The sequence below is a fragment of the Myotis davidii genome, unplaced genomic scaffold (genome assembly GCF_000327345.1).
Source record: "Myotis davidii unplaced genomic scaffold, ASM32734v1 scaffold165, whole genome shotgun sequence".
NCBI lineage: Eukaryota > Metazoa > Chordata > Mammalia > Chiroptera > Vespertilionidae > Myotis > Myotis davidii.
Window position 1 is genome coordinate 149,503 of NW_006296316.1, and position 16,884 is coordinate 166,386.

The 16,884-nt window shown below is 59.4% G+C and overlaps 1 protein-coding gene across 1 annotated transcript in view; it reads left to right on the forward strand.

Moving 5' to 3' along the window:
* Nucleotides 1-1,071: 1,071 nt before the first annotated feature.
* PSD4 (pleckstrin and Sec7 domain containing 4) overlaps nucleotides 1,072-16,884 on the forward strand; it is a gene marked incomplete at its 3' end in the record, with an annotated part of 16,658 nt that continues 845 nt past the window's right edge. Inside the window, exons 1-13 of the mRNA XM_015568861.1 lie at nucleotides 1,072-1,145; nucleotides 5,836-6,852; nucleotides 7,907-8,024; nucleotides 8,206-8,322; nucleotides 8,762-9,149; nucleotides 13,019-13,195; nucleotides 13,660-13,740; nucleotides 13,847-13,959; nucleotides 14,147-14,205; nucleotides 14,354-14,443; nucleotides 15,367-15,410; nucleotides 15,671-15,831; nucleotides 16,797-16,867. Coding sequence (XP_015424347.1) covers nucleotides 5,944-6,852; nucleotides 7,907-8,024; nucleotides 8,206-8,322; nucleotides 8,762-9,149; nucleotides 13,019-13,195; nucleotides 13,660-13,740; nucleotides 13,847-13,959; nucleotides 14,147-14,205; nucleotides 14,354-14,443; nucleotides 15,367-15,410; nucleotides 15,671-15,831; nucleotides 16,797-16,867 — 2,328 coding nt within the window. The remainder of the gene's footprint in view (nucleotides 1,146-5,835; nucleotides 6,853-7,906; nucleotides 8,025-8,205; nucleotides 8,323-8,761; nucleotides 9,150-13,018; nucleotides 13,196-13,659; nucleotides 13,741-13,846; nucleotides 13,960-14,146; nucleotides 14,206-14,353; nucleotides 14,444-15,366; nucleotides 15,411-15,670; nucleotides 15,832-16,796; nucleotides 16,868-16,884) is intronic.

Below are 16,884 nucleotides of genomic sequence, written 5' to 3' on the forward strand. Positions count from 1 at the left end.
CCACCCCCGCCCTCAGGTGCAGGGCTGCATGGAGTAGTGAGGCTATGCCCCACAGGAGGAAGAGGCCGGGCAGGCCTGGGAGGCAGAGAATCCAGGCTCCTGGGGCCTGGAGTGTGGTGGAGAAGGTCTGGGGTGCTCTCCCTGTGGACCTCTCGGGGGGGGGGGACGGGGTTCAGAGGAGGAGGGCTGGAGCTGCCGCCCTGCCTCTGGCCTGTGGGCTGTGCGGCCTATGCTGTGTGGCTGGTGGTCTGAGGCGATATGTGAGTGGAGGAGTCTCCTGCACAGTGAGAATTAGGAAGATGAGCTGGGGTGGCTCGGGTGTCAGGACCCTCCGTTCACAAGTCGGTGGTGGTTGAGGCCGGAGAGGTAGGCTGTGCAGAGAGAGACAGGAGCCGTACAGCGGTGCCCTCCCCACCCCCACCTGGCTCAGTCTCGGACACCTGTGGCCTGTGTCCCGCGGAGGAACGTCAGGAATCCCATGTGGGAATGGACAAGAGTTGGTTCATGTGGTCGGAGGCTGTGAGCTCCCAGCCCAGCTGTGTGACTGCCCAGCGGTGAAGCCGGGGCCGAGGCCGCGCCTCGCTGAGCCTGCCTCCCCATCTGTATAATGGGTACAGCGAGCAGGTGAGAGGAGTGGCTGAGGCAGTAATGGGGGACACTGACCATGAGACAATTGTCATCAGGTGACAAAAGTAGAAATGTCAGTTGTTACGAGCAGAAGAGAACAGAGGTGCCCAGCCCGGGCCTCCTGTGTTCCCCCAGGTGCCCTGCAGGGCAGTGAGAGCTGGGCAAAATGAGAACCTGTGACAGCACCACAGGCAGGAAGGGGTGGGGCCTTGCACAGTCCAGGGCCTGCACCTTCCCCTTTCTCTCTCCCCGGCCCCGGGGCGGGTGAAGGGCGTGATTCTCTCTGGGGGCGGGGGCACGTGGGTAAGGGGCCGTGAGGCACTGGGCCTGTGAGTGAAGGCTCCTGCCTTGTGGGCAGGAAGTGAGAGGTGCAGCGCAGCTGGGGAGCCTGGGGGTGGGGGGGCAGAGCGGGAGGGTGAGAGTGTCTGGGGGTGAGGGGAGCGGAAGTCGGAAGCTCCAGCCACCACATTCGCCACTCACAGGGCAGACACACGCCAGTGGGACCTGCTCCCTTGGAGGTGAGCGCGGTGGGCCTGCTTGGGGTGGGCCTGGGCCCCAGCGGGCCATGTGTGCCCTGGGGCAGTGGCTGGGGCCGGTGGGCAGAAGGAGGGCGCTGTGGTCTCTATCGGGCACCTTGCCGTGAGCCTGGCCCGGGCTGTACCCCCACCTTTCACTTCCTTCTCTCTGTCCCCTCCTCTCTCACCCTTCCCGGGCCCATCAGGCCCTTGCTCTGCTTCCTGCCCCAGCCCCGCCAGAGCCCTTTGGGGTCTGCAGCAGTGACCTGCCTGATGTGACTGCTGTGGCTGGGTGCCCAGTGGGTGCTCTTGGGGCCTGAGGCCTCAAGGAAGCCTGACCCTCGATCTTTGAGGGAGAGAAGGCAGATGGGCCGGGGGGTAGTTTGGGGTGTGGCCACTGCAGGAGCTCAGACTCTGCTTTAAGGGGGCTCCTAGCCCCACCCAGAGGGGCTGGTTACAGGCAGGGCCCCAACTTGCCAGTTTGCCAGGTCACCTGATGGGCAGCAGAAGCCATGCTACTCAGTGTCCCTATGCGGGCACTCAGGCCTTCCAGGTGTGGCTGTGTCTTCACGGTAAAGCCAGCCACGGAGGGCCCACCCCTCACAGGGCCTGGTTCTAGAGCCTGAGATGCTGAAAGCTGGGCAAGGCCTCCTGCCATGGGCCAGGATTAGTCCCCTCAGAGCCTTCGCCAGGTTTGAAGGATGGGCCGCAAATGGGCCTGTCGCCCTAACTTCCTGGACATCTGCAAACGAGGAGCTGCCCAGCTCAGAGCCTGCTGAGCTGTTTGTGGAGTGAGGTGGGCGTCCCAGAGGGTTGAGGAGCCCAGCCTGGCCTGAGCTCTCCCCGTGCGCCTAGCCCTTCCCCGGGTCACAGCTGCTCTGGGACCTGTTGGTGCTCTGCCCCATTCTCTGCCCCATCATCCCTCCTCTCTGCCTGAGTCCTGGCTGGCCCTGACCCTGACCCCACCACAGGGTCCTCAGCGCCCCCAGAGCCTCCCTCCTCCCCCTCTCCCTCCCTGTGCATTTGCATGAGGGCTCCTGGTGTGGCAGGAAGTGGGGCCTGCCCTGAACTTGGCCTGCTCAGTCCCCAGGTTCAGGTAGGGGTGTCAGTCCTGCAGCTCCAGACAGATGGCTCACCCTGGGCTCCCGCCCTGAGGGCCGACATTTCTGACTGGGCTCCTCCACAGGGACAGCACCCAGCACTTCCTCAATCCCTGCACAGGCCAGGAGCCTTTGCTTTTCCATAGGAAGGAAACAACTTCCACAGTGAAAGGAAGGCGTGTTTGCTGAGTGGAAGCTTAAAAGGAGAGACACAGAGCCCAGGAGGAGATGCGGGGCTGGCTGGCTTGGAGGCCGCTGAGAGCGAGGTGCCCACCAGCCCGCTGCGCTGGGAGGGAGGCCATTGGTGTGTTTCGCTTCTCTGAGTGGACCCTCCACACAGCAGAGTGAAGGGGCAGGCAGGGCCCGGCACTGGCGCTGACCCGCTCCCATCTTGTAACAGGCCCATGGGGCAGCATCCTCCCTCTCATCTCCGTGTTCTGCAGACCAGGAAGCAGGTGGCGTTTCTGACCAGTCGGTGGCTGGTCAGCTGCCGTTAGGGTGTGAGTCCAGTCTGTGGGCCTCAGGTGTGGGCGTGCAGGACGCCCAGGCCATCACCTGTCCCAGGGCAGGCTGTCCGCAGCCTCTTGCAGGCAGAGGGTAAGCCGTGTGCCCAGCCAGGGGGAGAAAAGCAAGCGCAATCCTCAAAAGCACAGTTCAGCTCCCAGACGGGGTTCCCTCCTGTCCCAGCGTCACAAAGGAGCTGCCTGAACCCAGGCAGGTGAAACCCAGGTGGAGTGGAACGGGCAGTAGGGGTCTGTGTCCTGGTCCCCAGCTCAGCCCATCAGCGGGCACAGTTCTCCTCCAGAGACCCCTTGCGATGGGACTTGCCTGACGTAAATTTAGCTGACGAAGCCGGGGCCACAGTGGACCCCCTCACTGTCCTCTGGGGCGTCAGCATTTTCCTGGATCCTTCTCCCAGAACTTATCCTCGAACTTCTGAGCCCTCACAGGCCTAGAAAATGGGGGGCCACTGTATCTTAGGGGTGGCAAACCCCCCTTGTGAGACGTGTGGCAGACTTTCCCCCTCCTTTGTTCTGAGGATACCTGAGATGAGCTATTTCAAGAGATTTCACTAAACGCCAAGAGTGGAGAAAAAAGTAAACCTAGAAGATTCTAGATGCAGGAGACCAGGCACACCGCCGCCTGGGAGGTGCCACCTGCCCCCAGAATAGGCTGGTCTCCCCCCCTTGACCCTTGATCCTTAACCCTTGCTGGGTCAGGACAGGTGGGACTGCCTTGGTGGCCATAAGTCACTTCTCTCCTCAGGTCCTTCCACCTCTCCATTCAGTGAGGAGAAATTGAAAAAAGAAAAAAAAGGTGGGGCAGGGAGGGAGATAAAGATAGAGACTCAGGCAGATAGAAAGATGATAGATAAGATGATAGATAGATAGATAGATAGATAGATAGATGATAGATAATAGAGAGATAGATAGATTGGTAGTAATAGATAATAGGTAGATATTTCTTAACCCTCAATTGCCTGAAGGGTCCCCCAGTCTCCTCTCCGTCCAGCTGCTCCTGGGGAAAAGGGACACACATGAGCGTGTTGGCTGCTGGCCCCGCAGTGGCACCTAGGACAGCTCTGCCGCCTGGGCTTCCTGGGAGGAAGGTGCAGTTGGCTCAAGGGCAGCCTGGCCCTCAGGTCGGAAGGTCACATGATGCTGAATCTCCTCTCAGCCCAGGCTCCTCGGCCCCCAGTGAGTTTGTTGAGCATCTGTCACCCCTCCCTCCCCATTCTCACAAATACCTCCGAGTGACACCTCAGCCCACAGCCTTGCTCTGACAGTGGGAGCAGAGAGTGAGCGACTGCTCACAGGGCTTTGTGACTGCAGGGTTTTGAAGAGAGCGATGGCAAGAGAGTGCAGACCCATCCCCCCTGAGCTCCCTGCACGTTTTTGGAACTTGGCACTTTAGCGTCTCCATTAGTAGGAGACAGATGTGGCCGCTGTCCGGTTCCTGCAGCTGCCAGGAGCTCATGGTGAAGCAGGTGCGGTGGGTCATGTTGCGGGGTCCACACGTTCCTTGCACACCCCCGGGAGTGGGGTGGGGTGGGGCAGGGTTGCCGGATGAAACCCAGGAAGCCCAGTTATGTTTGTGCTTCAGAGAAACAATGAATACTTTTTTGGTACAAGTATGTCCCAAATATTGGGAATGGGGGAGTGGGTGTCCTATATTTATTTGCTAAATGTAGCAGCCCTGCCATGCTCAGCTGTGGCCCCCAAGTGGAATTGCCAGCTGGAGCCAAGACCCCTCCCACCAGGCTCTGCAACCCTCTCTCACAGGGGGTCCTGGACTTCGTAATCAACACTAAGGTTGTTTCTAACCTGCTTGGCTTGAAGCACAACCACACCCCCACCCCGAACTTTACAGGTGGGAAGAGCATGACATCAGCGATCACCGAAGTGATTCGATCTAAGCCAGGGCTCCTCAAACTACGGCCCACGGGCCACATGCAAATACAAGTATTGTATTTGTTCCCGTTTTGTTTTTTTACTTCAAAATAAGATATGTGCAGTGTGCATAGGAATTTGTTCATAGTTTTTTTTTAAACTATAGTCCGGCCCTCCAACGGTCTGAGGGACAGTGAACTGGCCCCCTGTTTAAAAAGTTTGAGGACCCCTGATCTAAGCGTAGAATTAACGTTGACCTACGTGGCTGCTTGTGTACATATTTATTTATAAGTACATGTTTGCAAAGATGGGTGTGGGACTCCTTCTTGTAAAAACTTGCAGGGCACCCTCTTCCCTCACCCTGCCCGCCATCTCCGTCCGCTGCTGGCATGTGAACTCTTCCTGTCAAGCGGGTTCTCCCGTGACAGCGGAGGTGTGACGTCACTGGTGCCGCAGGAAGGCCCTGAGGCTGGTCATGTGCAGATGCAGGTTTGGAGGGATGAGGACGCACGGGAGAAGAGTCTGAGGCAAAGGAAAAAGAAGAGATGTGACGAGGCCAGGGGCGCATTTCATCCGGGAACTGGGTGTCATAGGGCCTGTGTTTAACCTTTCCCTTCCTGAGAGCCAGAACGAGGCGGAGACAGTCCAGCGACGAGTCTCACAGGCCAGGGCGTCACCTGGCCAAGCTGACGGCCGTAAACCAGCCCCCGCCGGCCAGTCTTGCAAAGGACGAGGTTCTAGAGACAGGAGACTCTGGAGTGGGAGGAAGGCCGTGGACTTCTTTCCCAGGTGCCTGCTTCTCCCGTGACAGATTCTGTTCCGTTTTCCTCGACTCTGGTCTGTGTTTCTCTGGCTGCCACCTGCTTTGGCTCACGTGCTGCTTTTGGCTCGCCACTTATTTCATGCTGTTCTGAGGCACTTCCACCTCCCGCTGCTGGTCGTCTCTCCATTCTCCGGGCGAGATCCCTGAGAGGAGGACCTGCTTCAGCCCGTCCATCTCTTTCCGCTAAGCCACTCGGGCCCCTTCAGCCCACAGATGGGTGTCTTTGGAGCAGGCGGCCGAGATGGTGGGGTCAGAGGGCTGTAGAGGGCAGTGTACCCCAGCCGGGGCCATGGACATGGCCAGGACCCCCAAATGCATCTGACACACTAGACAGGAGCTGGCAGCCCCTTGCTGACCTGCTGTGCTTTGGGTATTTCCAGGGCAGAGTGGATCTCCGTTGCCCCCCTGGCCAGCAGGCCCCCTAATCCACACAATGGGACTGTGACGGTGGACACTGCTGGGGACCCCCACACACTTGCTCTCCGTGGATGATGGATGACAACACACTCTCTGAACATCCAGAACCTGTGGAATTTCTCAACGTCTGTTTGAGCGACAACCTGCAGCCCCACCCAGGAGTACAGCCCAGGGAAACGAGCGGCCGTCCTGACCCGCCTGGACCTTTGCAGGAACTGACCTGGGCATCGGACCCTTCTGAGTCCACAGGGAGGAGAGATGCTCCTGCCGGGGGCTCTAGAGCCGAGCCCGAGGGCCTGGGGAGCGGGTCTTCCCAGGGGGGCCCACAGCAGAACCCCAGCTCGTCCACGCAGGTGGTGTTCTGGGCGGGCATCCTGCAGGCCCAGATGTGCGTCCTGGACCTGGAGGAGGAGCTGGAGAAGACTGAGGGGCTCCGGGCCGAGCTGAGGTCCTGCATCCCCACGGCCCCGGTGGACCTCCCCCCGTTCCTCTCCAGCCCGGCGGCCCCCCTGGACCCGGGCCCCCCCGCCAGCCCTCCCTCAGGGGAGGACAGCAGCAGGCCTGAGGGAGAGAGCCAGACCCAGGTGTCCCCCGGGGAGGGGACACCAGACTCCTCCCCAGAGTGGGGTGCCGAGGAGGAGAGCCTGTTCTTTGACAACCCCCTCTTCCTGGAAAGCCCTGGCTCAGAGACCAGCGCTCCCAGAGAGCGCTTCTCCTGGGGGCACCCCGACTCCTGTGCTGACGAGGACGACGATGGGAGGCCTGAGAGCCCGCAGACCCTGGAGCCTCCTCTCCTGCTGGGCAGGGTGCCGTGGGGGCTGGGAGATGAGCCAGACTCGGGGGACAGCACGGCTGAGTCCAGCGGGCACACCACCCCTCCGTTCCCTGTGCCCACCTACAAACCACACTCCTTCTCCTGGGCCGAACCGGACAGCGCCCCACAGGCTCCCGCAGCACCTCCCTGCTGGGCAGGGAGCGAGGTAAGCCGGGCCTTGGGCACCCACCCAGAGCCGGGCCTGGGACACAGAAGGACAGGCCTTGCTCTGTGGTCGCCCAGCCCAGACACTCTCCACATGCCAGGGCCTTTGGGGACCCTGGAGAAATACGACAGGAAGGCAGGACCAGCGAGGCCTTGAGAATTATGGGAAAGTGGACAGATAGTGCCATGGCCACTGAACGTCCGCACCATTACATCCACGTCTCCATCTCGCCAGCTCAGGGGCGTGGCTGGGCACAGGGGGGTCGGTTAGTGGCGGGTGGGGGGACCGGCGGCCCCTCCAGGTGCAGCCTGTTCCTGCTCCTCCACAGACTGTACCCTCCCGCCTCCAACACACCGAACCCCAGCCGTAGCTGCAGGGGTCAGCGGCAAGGCGCCCTCTGCCCCCAGGAGGTTTCTGTCCAGCCGTCCTCTCTTTGCTTAGAGACTACAGCATTTTGTTACTTTTAGCTCACCATCTCTCATTCCTCCTCCCGCCCAGTGTCAGCAGGTCAGGCCCACAGGAGTGTGGCAGCGCGCTTGCTATCAGCTAAGACAGTTCTGGGGACAAGTGTGCGAGACAATAGGGGCACAGTTTTCCCGGGGCGGCCTCTGCTGAAGAGATAAGGCAGCTTCAGATAGCAGAGCAGGGCTGCGACTCTAATCTCAGAACCCAGAGAGCCGCGGAGGCCTGCTGCCCGGAGGGGATCCCCCCACCCAGACTGCCCCCCCCGCCCCCATGTGGGCTGGCCTCCTGGCTCCGGGGCCCTGGGGGTCACCGAGAGGAGCCTGGGGCCCTGTCCTCATCCTTGAGCTTGCAGGGTGCTCCCACTGGGCATGGCAGACCCTGCCCATGGCCGCCTGGGGGCTGTTGCCCTATCACACAGCCCCTCCTTGGGCTGGTGCTGCGGGAGGCAGGGCCCCCTGGGGGACTGTGGAGGGGAGAGGAAGGCCAAGAAAACAAGTCCGTGGACATGGCCTCAGGCTCGGAGGGTATGAGATGCCCTGGGGATTGCTTACCCGGGTCAAACCACTCTCCTCTCCGTTTCTCCCCTAAGACTTCACTGGCAGGCGGCCTTGGCCCTGCAGCATCCTCTGTGGACAAGGCACTGACCTGGGACACAGGGCATGTCAGATCTGACCCCAGCCCTGCCACCCATCCTGTGCATCCTCCGGCAAGTACCTTCCCCTCTCTGTGCCTCCCCTCCCCCCTCTGCGCAGGGCTCAGCACCAGCACTCCTAGGGTCCTCCCCTCAAGGATCCTCCCCCGGATGCAGGATCCCCACTGGGTGGGCCAACACAGAAGGGCGGGGCGTGTCACTGTTAGTCATTCTCTTCCCTCTCCCTCCCCTTCCATTCCTCCAGGGCTCATGGATACCCTGTGCTTCTCACCAGGCCCTGCCCCGTCCTGAGGGCGGGCAGACAGAGCAGGGTCCTTCCTGGCCCCAGGTGCCTCCTACCTCCCAGGACAGAGGTGAGACCCAGTGGGGGGCCTGGGACTTGGGGCGGTGAGAGGCTTTGCCATCTGGAGTGGGACAAAGGTCATTCTTGGATCCGTGGGTGTTATGAGGGCCCCCTTGTACCCTGTTAGATAGACCTGTGACATCATCAGGACCATGGGTTTACGTACTCCCCTCACTGAGGAAATGTATGGGAGACCCCAGTTTCCAGGCCTGGGTCCTAGTGGTTCACCTGTCCCGAGCCTGGCTGCCTCGGGGCTGGAATCCCGGGAGCCCTGTGCCCCTGCACGTGGGAGGACACCGCCCGGGGGAGGGACTGGACGTGCTGCCCAGCGGCAGGGAGGAGCCCTGGGAGGGTGCCCAGGGAGGAGGCCGAGAGCTGTCTGCTCTGCCAGGCCCCCGGGCCCCCAACCTGCTGCTCGCCCGCTGCCAGCTCACTCCGCTCTCCCTCAGGTGACAGAGATGCTGAGTGTCCCCTGGAGTCTGCTCCCTGCACCCCTGGCCCCCGCCCCTGGTGGGGTCCAGCCTCCTCGCCGGAGCCCAGCAGTCCTGAGTCTGAGAGCAGAGGCCCCGGGCCCAGGCCCAGCCCCGTGTCCTCATCCTCCTGGGAAGGCAGCCCGCAGCCCCAGGGCTGCCACCCCAGCAGCGCCTTCCCCACGTGGACACTAGACACTTCCCGCCTGGCCCTCCTGGAGACGCAGGTGGCACAGCCACGGTCCTCAGAGACAGAGGAGGCCTCCGAGGCCCCGGACCCAGGGGAGGTGGTGAAGAGTGAGGGTCCTGCGGGCACTGCCCATGCTGGAGTTGTCCAGCCCGATGCTCACCTGGCTTCCACGGGAGGGTAAGTGCGGGCTGGCAACGGCTCCTCCTTGGGCGTGTCTGGGAGTCCTGGTCTGGGAGCGGGAGCAGCGCACGCAGGGATTTGGCGCTCCTGTCAGTTAAATGGGATCGTGCGCCTGGCACCAGCAGGGCTCTGAGGAAGACAGGGCAGGTTTGGAAGCATCGGACACCCAAGAGCAGACAGTCATACACACAGGGTGGGATCTGAGCCAGAGCCTGTCCAAGGCTGGACTGCAGGAGGGGCGAGTGTCTAGGAAACCTAGCCAGGCCCATGTGCCCCGAGAGAGGGGAGCCACGCCAGGCAGGTGTGGGTCGTGGGAGGTCAGAGCACGGGATGTGGGGTGACACAGATTTTGACTCTGAGGAGGCATCTGGGAGAAGTTAACGTAGGAGCCTGGGCCCGGGAACTGGCTCAGATCTCAGGGGAGCCGGAGCACCACTGCGGGCTTTCCTGGGACCAAGGGAAGGGGTCTGGGGGTCCAGAGCAGGCCCGAGTAACCCAGAACTGAAGCCAGAGGTAGGAACGGGCCAGGTGGGAAGGCAGCCTCGTTTCGCCCCTCCAGATGCTGGGTGAAGACACAAGCGCCTGGTGTCCCACTGGGAAAGGGGGTTGTTCTTTGGCTGGTGAAGGAGAGGTCATGCTGGAGAGGCCAGGAGGAAGCAGTGGTGGTGCAGGTCCTGGACTTGAAGCTGCACTGCCTGCAGGGTCAACTCCACTCCCCTCCCAGTGCCCCTGGGTGTGACTCAGAGCCCATTCTATCAGATCACAGAGCCCATCCTATCAGATCACAGAGCCCATCCAATCACATCACAGAGCTCATCCTATCAGATCACAGAGCCCATCCTATTGGATCACAGAGCCCTTCCTATGACATCACAGGGCCCATCCTATCACATCACAGAGCTCATCCTATCAGGATCACAGAGGCCACCCTATCAGATCACAGAGCACATCCTATTACATCAAAGAGCCCTTCCTATCAGATCACAGAGCCCCTCCTATGACATCACAGAGCTCATCCTATTGGATCAGAGAGCCCATCCTATCACATCACAGAGCCAATCCTATCGCATCACAGAGCCCATCCTATCAGGATCACAGAGGCTATCGTATCAGATCACAGAGCTCATCCTATTGGATCACAGAGCCCTTTCTATCAGATAACACAGCCCATCCTATTGGATCACAGAGCTCTTCCTATCAGGATCACAGAGCCCATCCTATCAGATCAGAGAGCCCGTACAATTGGATCACAGAGCCCCTCCTATCTCATCACAGAACCCATCCTATCAGGATCACAGAGCTCATCCTATCAGATCACAGAGCTCATCCTATCAGGATCACAGAGGCTATCGTACCAGATCACAGAGCTCATCCTATCAGGATCACAGAGGCTATCGTACCAGATCACAGAGCTCATCCTATCAGGATCACAGAGGCTATCGTACCAGATCACAGAGCTCATCCTATCAGGATCACAGAGGCTATCGTACCAGATCACAGAGCTCATCCTATCAGGATCACAGAGGCTATCGTACCAGATCACAGAGCTCATCCTATCAGATCACAGAGCTCATCCTATCAGGATCACAGAGCTAATCCTATTAGATAACAGAGCCCATCCAATTGGATCACTGAGCCCTTCCTATCACATCACAGAGCTCATTCTATCAGGGTCACAGAGCCCATCCTATCAGATCAGAGTGCTCATCCTATTGGATCACAGAGCCCTTTCTATCAGATAACAGAGCCCATCCTATTGGATCACAGAGCTCTTCCTATCACATCACAGAGCTCATCCTATCAGATCACACAGCCCATCCTATCACATGACAGAGCTCATCCAATCAGGATCACAGAGCCCAGCCTATCAGATCACAGAGCCCATCCAATTGGATCACAGAGCCTTCCTATCACATCAAAGAGCTCAGCCTATCAGGATCACAGAGCTAAACCTATCAGATCACAGAGCTCATCCTATTGGATCACAGAGCCCATTCTATCAGATAACACAGCCCATCCTATTGGATCACAGAGCTCTTCCTATCAGGATCACGGAGCCCATCCTATCAGATCAGAGAGCCCATACAATTGGATCACAGAGCACATCCTATCAGATCACAGAGCCCATCCAATTGTATCACAGAGCCCTTCCTATCTTATCACAGAACCCATCCTATCATATCACACAGCTCATCCTATAAGGATCACAGAGCCCGTCCTACCAGATCACAGAACCCATCAAATTGGATTACAGAGCCTTTCCTATCACATCACATTTCCCATCCTATCACATCAGAGTTCATCCTATCAGGATCACAGAGCCCATCCTATTGGATCACAGAGCCCTTTACATCATATCACAGAGCCTATATTATCGGATCATGGAGTCCATCCTATTGGATCACAGAGCCCTTTCTATCAGATAACAGAGCCCATCCTGTTGGATCACAGAGCTCATCCCATAGGATCACAGAGCCCATCCTATCTGGTCACAGAGCTCATCCTATCACATCACCGAGCCCATCCAATCAGATCACAGAGCCCTCCTCCTCGGGCACCTGGCCACTCCACTGTCCTTGGAGATGCAGAGGCTGGGCCATCACCGGGGCTCAAAATCTAGACAGAGAGGGGCCCTCTCCCAAATCCAGTTACTTCAGCCCAAAGTAAATCAAGAGACCCATCTCAAATGAGAACCATACTTCTGGAGTAAATAATGAAAGGGTTAATTGGGGCCTTTCTTGGTAAATGATACTAAAGATTCCATAAATAAGCATATTAGTCTTATATTTAACACAATATATATATAGGTTTAATTTTCCTGGCACAAGCTTGCTGGCCCAATAACTATCTTTCATTCACACTCGACTTTCACAGTGAGATGACCAAGGCTTATTTCATTTCAGTAACAGCTCAGTTAAGATACAAATCGCTCGTGAAAGTGTACAATCCGTGACAATTTATATTTGCAGAGGGGGTTTTTCCCTCCCAAGTGTCTCTCCGTCCCGATACCATTTTAGGAAGAGCACCAGTTGACAGGGTCATTTTGGTAAAGTATTTTAGGGCTTCGTCCGCCGATCATCCATCGAGTTAGTTGTTTGTAGATGGGACAAGCGTGTCTGTTTCACTTCCTGCTCTTCACTGTTCGCTGGACTAACTCTCCCGGCTTCTCGTCAGTGGCTTTCCGTGTGGTTCCTGGCATCTTCCCGCATCACTTTCCCCAACTTCATCAAAGCCTGCGAGTTTTTGCCAGATTTGTAACTACTTTTCAGTTGGTTTGTATTCTGTTTGCCCAGCCCTGTTGGGTGTGTCTGAGCGTCAGGACCTTGTAAGAAGTTCCCAGCAGACACGGAGCCCGTTCCTTGGAGAGAGGGCCCTTATCAGTGAGATTCTCATGTTAGGATGAGTTCTGCTTCCCTGCACAATCCCTCACTGTGGCAGCTTGGATAGGGAGCATTCAGATAATGACGATACCAGGGCGGGTGGTGCTGTTGCCAGGGAAACCGGAGCATCCGGTGGAGGTGGGATTGGTGACCTCTGAGGGTCTGCGTGCCAGACTGAGTCGGTGGGGTGGCCGGCCAGCACCAACTCGTGCCAGGCCACCATCTTGTCCTGTCTCCACGGGAAGGCCTTCCATAGCACCAGGGAGACACAGCGCAGGCCAACACCCCGCCTTTGCCACCCCGAAGCCAGCCTGGCTTCCTCTTCTTGCCTCATCCAAGCACCTTCCTGAGTCCTAGGTCTGGCCGGTCGCAGGTCTGGCCGTGGAAGCTGGAGCTGGAGGGTGTGGGAGGGGCAGGCGTTCTGAGGGCTCCTGCGCGACCTGACCCAGAACCCATGTGTGCCCATCCACTGACGGCCTTTTGCAGGCTTCCTGAGAGCCCCGTGCCCCAAGGCAAGTCCCCAGAGGAGGGCCAGGGGCTGCAGGCTGCAGACAAGCTGGCCAACGGCGTCAGGACGGACAAGCGGGCCTGGGACCTGGCCTCCCGCCTCTATCGCCTGGAGGGTTTCCGGAAGTCCGAGGTGGCCGTGCACCTGCGGAAGAAGTAAGGGGCTCAGCCTGAGCGAGGGGCCCTTCCCTTGGGTGAGGCGGGCAGGCTTGCTCCACCATCCACCCCTCCCCAACCCTTCAGCCCATTGCTGCCCTCTCACCCCATGGTCCTGTCCTGGTTGTACCCCTCCCCTGTCCAAGCCTTCCTCTTCCTGTCATACTGGTGTCACCCCTTCTCCACACACTTGACCCAGCTTAGAGCCGCTGTTTTGGCCACTGCCTCCCAGCCCTGATCACATGTGGCCCTGCCACCCAGCATGAGGCGGGGGCCGCTACAGATCAGACCCTGGCTGTCCCTTGCCCTCTCGGGTCCCAGGGTCCGGCTGGCTGGGCCTTTGCCTTGCTTGGGGCCCCCAGTCCCAATTCCCGGATCCTGGGACATGCAGGCCTGGGGTTCCCCCTGCGCTTGTGCCTCCTGCCTCCTCCTAACCCAGACATGATCTCCACTTCCCTCCACAGCAATGACTTCAGCAGGGCTGTGGCTCAGGAGTACCTGTCCTTCTTCCAGTTCGGCGGCCAGAGCCTGGACCGGGCCCTTCGGTAATGCCTGGGCCCTCCCTGGGGAGGAGGGGTGGCCGGGCAGACCCTGCCCGAGCCTAGGGCCTGCTGTCTAGCCCGGGCCTGTTCTGATCCTGGCCTCCTCCAGGAGCTTCCTCCAGGCGCTGGTGCTCAGCGGGGAGACCCAGGAGCGGGAGCGAGTCCTGTTCCAGTTCTCCAGGCGCTTCCACCACTGCAACCCCGGGCTCTTCTCCTCAGTAGGTAGGAGGGCAGGGCTCCGGTGCCACGGGCGGAGGGAGCCTGCTTGGGAGTTCCCTGGTGGCAGCGGGTGGGTGTGCTTGGGGGCTGTGGAGAACCAGAAGCACTTGGGGGTGCCCTGCCCAGTGTGGGCAGAGGGAGAGCCGAGTCCGGTCCCAGCACTTTCTCTCCACTCGCCTCCCTGGGACAGATTCTGTGCACACCTTGACGTGCGCCATCATGCTCCTGAACACGGACCTGCACGGCCAGGTGAGCAGGTGGGGAGAGCGTCTGTGGGACCCGAGGCCTAGGAGGGGCCAGGAAGGACCGTGGGGAACTGGAGAAGGCTCCAGGATGGCTGGCCGGGCGCTTCCTCTTGGTGGGGGTGCCAGCTGTCCCGCTTCTCTCCGTGCCGCAGAACATTGGGAAGAGCATGAGCTGCCAGGAATTCATAAGCAACCTGAATGGCCTGCAGGACGGCGGGAACTTCCCCAAGGAGCTGCTGAAGGTGCGCTGCCAGGGCTGCCCACGGAAGGCTCCCTCCCTCCCAGGGCCTGAGCCGGGCTCCTGGTCCCCAGGGAGGACAGGGCCCCTTGACTGACTGCAGTGTCACCGGGGGATTTGTTAGCTTGTGCAAATGCCCAGCCCTGCCCCCGGCCTCCTGGACCAGACTTCTGGGGCTGCAGCCCCCGAAATGGTCACAGAGCTCAATTCTGAGGCCTGCGAAATCGGAGAAGCACTGTTTTTTTCTTCTCTAAGTGAAAAGAGGCAAAACTTCAAAAAGAGAAAGCCTAGAGCCAGTGCTCTGGCGTTTGAGTTCTTGTCTTGGACAGTGTAACCTGTGGCCAACTTGGGTTCCTCCTGGGGTCGAACCACTGAAGTATTGTTGTCACAACGACATCAAGTGAGTCAGGAGCTCACACAGTGCCTGGCACACAGTGTGCTCTTCATTAGCAATCGCAGCATTTCTTGAGCACTTGTTAGGTGCCAGGCACCTGCAGGTGTGCCCAGGACTACACAAAGCTGGCAGGATGCATCTATGTGAATAGTCTGTTACATCATGTGAAAGCTCAGCACCTCATTCATTCATTCACTGTAGTCATTGGCCCCATCAGTCGGCCAGCCCTGCTCTGGCAGCCCCCTCCGTGCAGGATGGTATGTGGATGAGTCCTTTCCCTTGGAGAGAAGAAGTTCAGGCCTCGCTGAGCTCAGGCGGAGACTAGGACAGCACGATGTCCAGCACATGGCAAATGCTCCATGGACGGCGGCATGCGTGTGTGCGTGCACAGATGAGCTCCTTCCCATTCGCGGAAGGGGGGCAACTGTGTTGGGTGGAAGAGGCAGGCTGCAGCACCCCCACCCTACTTCTGCCAGACGGAGTTTGGGCCTCGCAGCCTGAGGCTTCCTGACCACCGTGTGCCTCTGTTCCAGGCCCTGTACTGGTCTATCCGGAGTGAGAAGCTGGAGTGGGCTGTGTAAGTGACCTTCCCTCCCCACACTCCTCTCTTACCTCCCCATCCTTCCCCTCCCCCAGCCCACCTGAGGGCGGGTAACACCTGGAGGAGCCAGAGGCAGGGGGTTGGGGGATGGGGGAGTGGGGGGCGCCTTGGGGAAGACAGGAACAGATGGTTGGCTTTGAAAGATTTCTTCTGGGGTGACCTGAGATGTGGCTCCCCAGTGAGAGAGAAATGGTGGGGGGCCCTGTCAGTACCTCAGCCTGCTTCTCTCTGTTCAGGGACGAAGAAGACACAGCCAGACCTGAGAAGGCCCGGTCCTCACCAGTCGGCGGCAAGATGAGCAGCCCCTTCCTCCAGCCGGCCCTGGACCCCACGGGGCCCACCTACAAGCAGGGCATCCTGGCTCGGAAGATGCATCACGACGTGGACGGCAAGAAGAGTGGGTGTCGGCTGCCGTGCGGGCCTCTGTCTGGGTGGGGGTGCGGGGGGCTCTGCTCAGGGACATGTGCTGATGTGTGAGCAGGGTAACTGCCTCGACAGTGACTGTGTGAGGCACAGCCGGGAGGGTGGGGGGCAGACCCAGGAGGGACCCGCTATTCCTGCCCCTGAGCCCCGTGCTGAGGCAGAAGCCAGACAAGCACGTCGGTGTGTGACTGTAGGAAGGGCCAGATCAAGGATGGGCTATGGAGGGGGCAAGGCTTGGGGTTCTGTTTTGGGGTGGATGTAAGAGACAACGGGTTCAGGCTCCTGGGAAATGATGAATCTGAACCGAACCTCGGAAGGTCTGGGTATTTGAAGTTGGGCAGAGGGTGTCCCCCATGAAGAAGGAGCAGACATAGTTTGTTCCAAACATGGCGTGTGAAAGAGGACGCTGGGAAACGCACTGGGGGCAGCATCGCCCGGGTCTGCAGTTGGGCCTCATGCCCAGATGGCTGGAGCTGTAGAGCAGGGCAACAGCATGATGAGGGCACCAGCATCCCACAGGCCCTTGCACGCGGTGACCACAGGGAGCAGGCCCTCTCCTGCCCACGGGCTCCAGCCCCGTGCCTCTCGGGAAGGGCCCAGGAAGTTGAGGTCATCTGCAGGGCCCTGAAGGACATCCGAGCTGGGGAGGGCCCTGAAGGATGTCCAAGCTGGGGCTGTGCTTGTGTCTGGAGACGGGATGGCCTGTCGAATTTGTTGTCTGTCAATAGTTCTCATCTGTTTGGGTTTCCACGGTGACTGCCTGTGTGTAGGGCGTGGCCCATGCCTGTTTGTGACTGTGTTTTGTGTGTCTGAGTGATTCTGTGCACCGGGGGCTGGGGGCTGGAGCTGGTGTGAGGGGTGAAAAGCGGGGGCCTGGGAGTGTCTGTGGGTATCTGGGTGGGGTGCCCCCACTCACCTGTGCGTTCCGCTCTTGGGCAGCGCCATGGGGCAAGCGTGGCTGGAAGATGCTCCACACCTTGCTCCGAGGGATGGTCCTCTACTTCCTGAAGGTAGGCAGGGTGTCCAC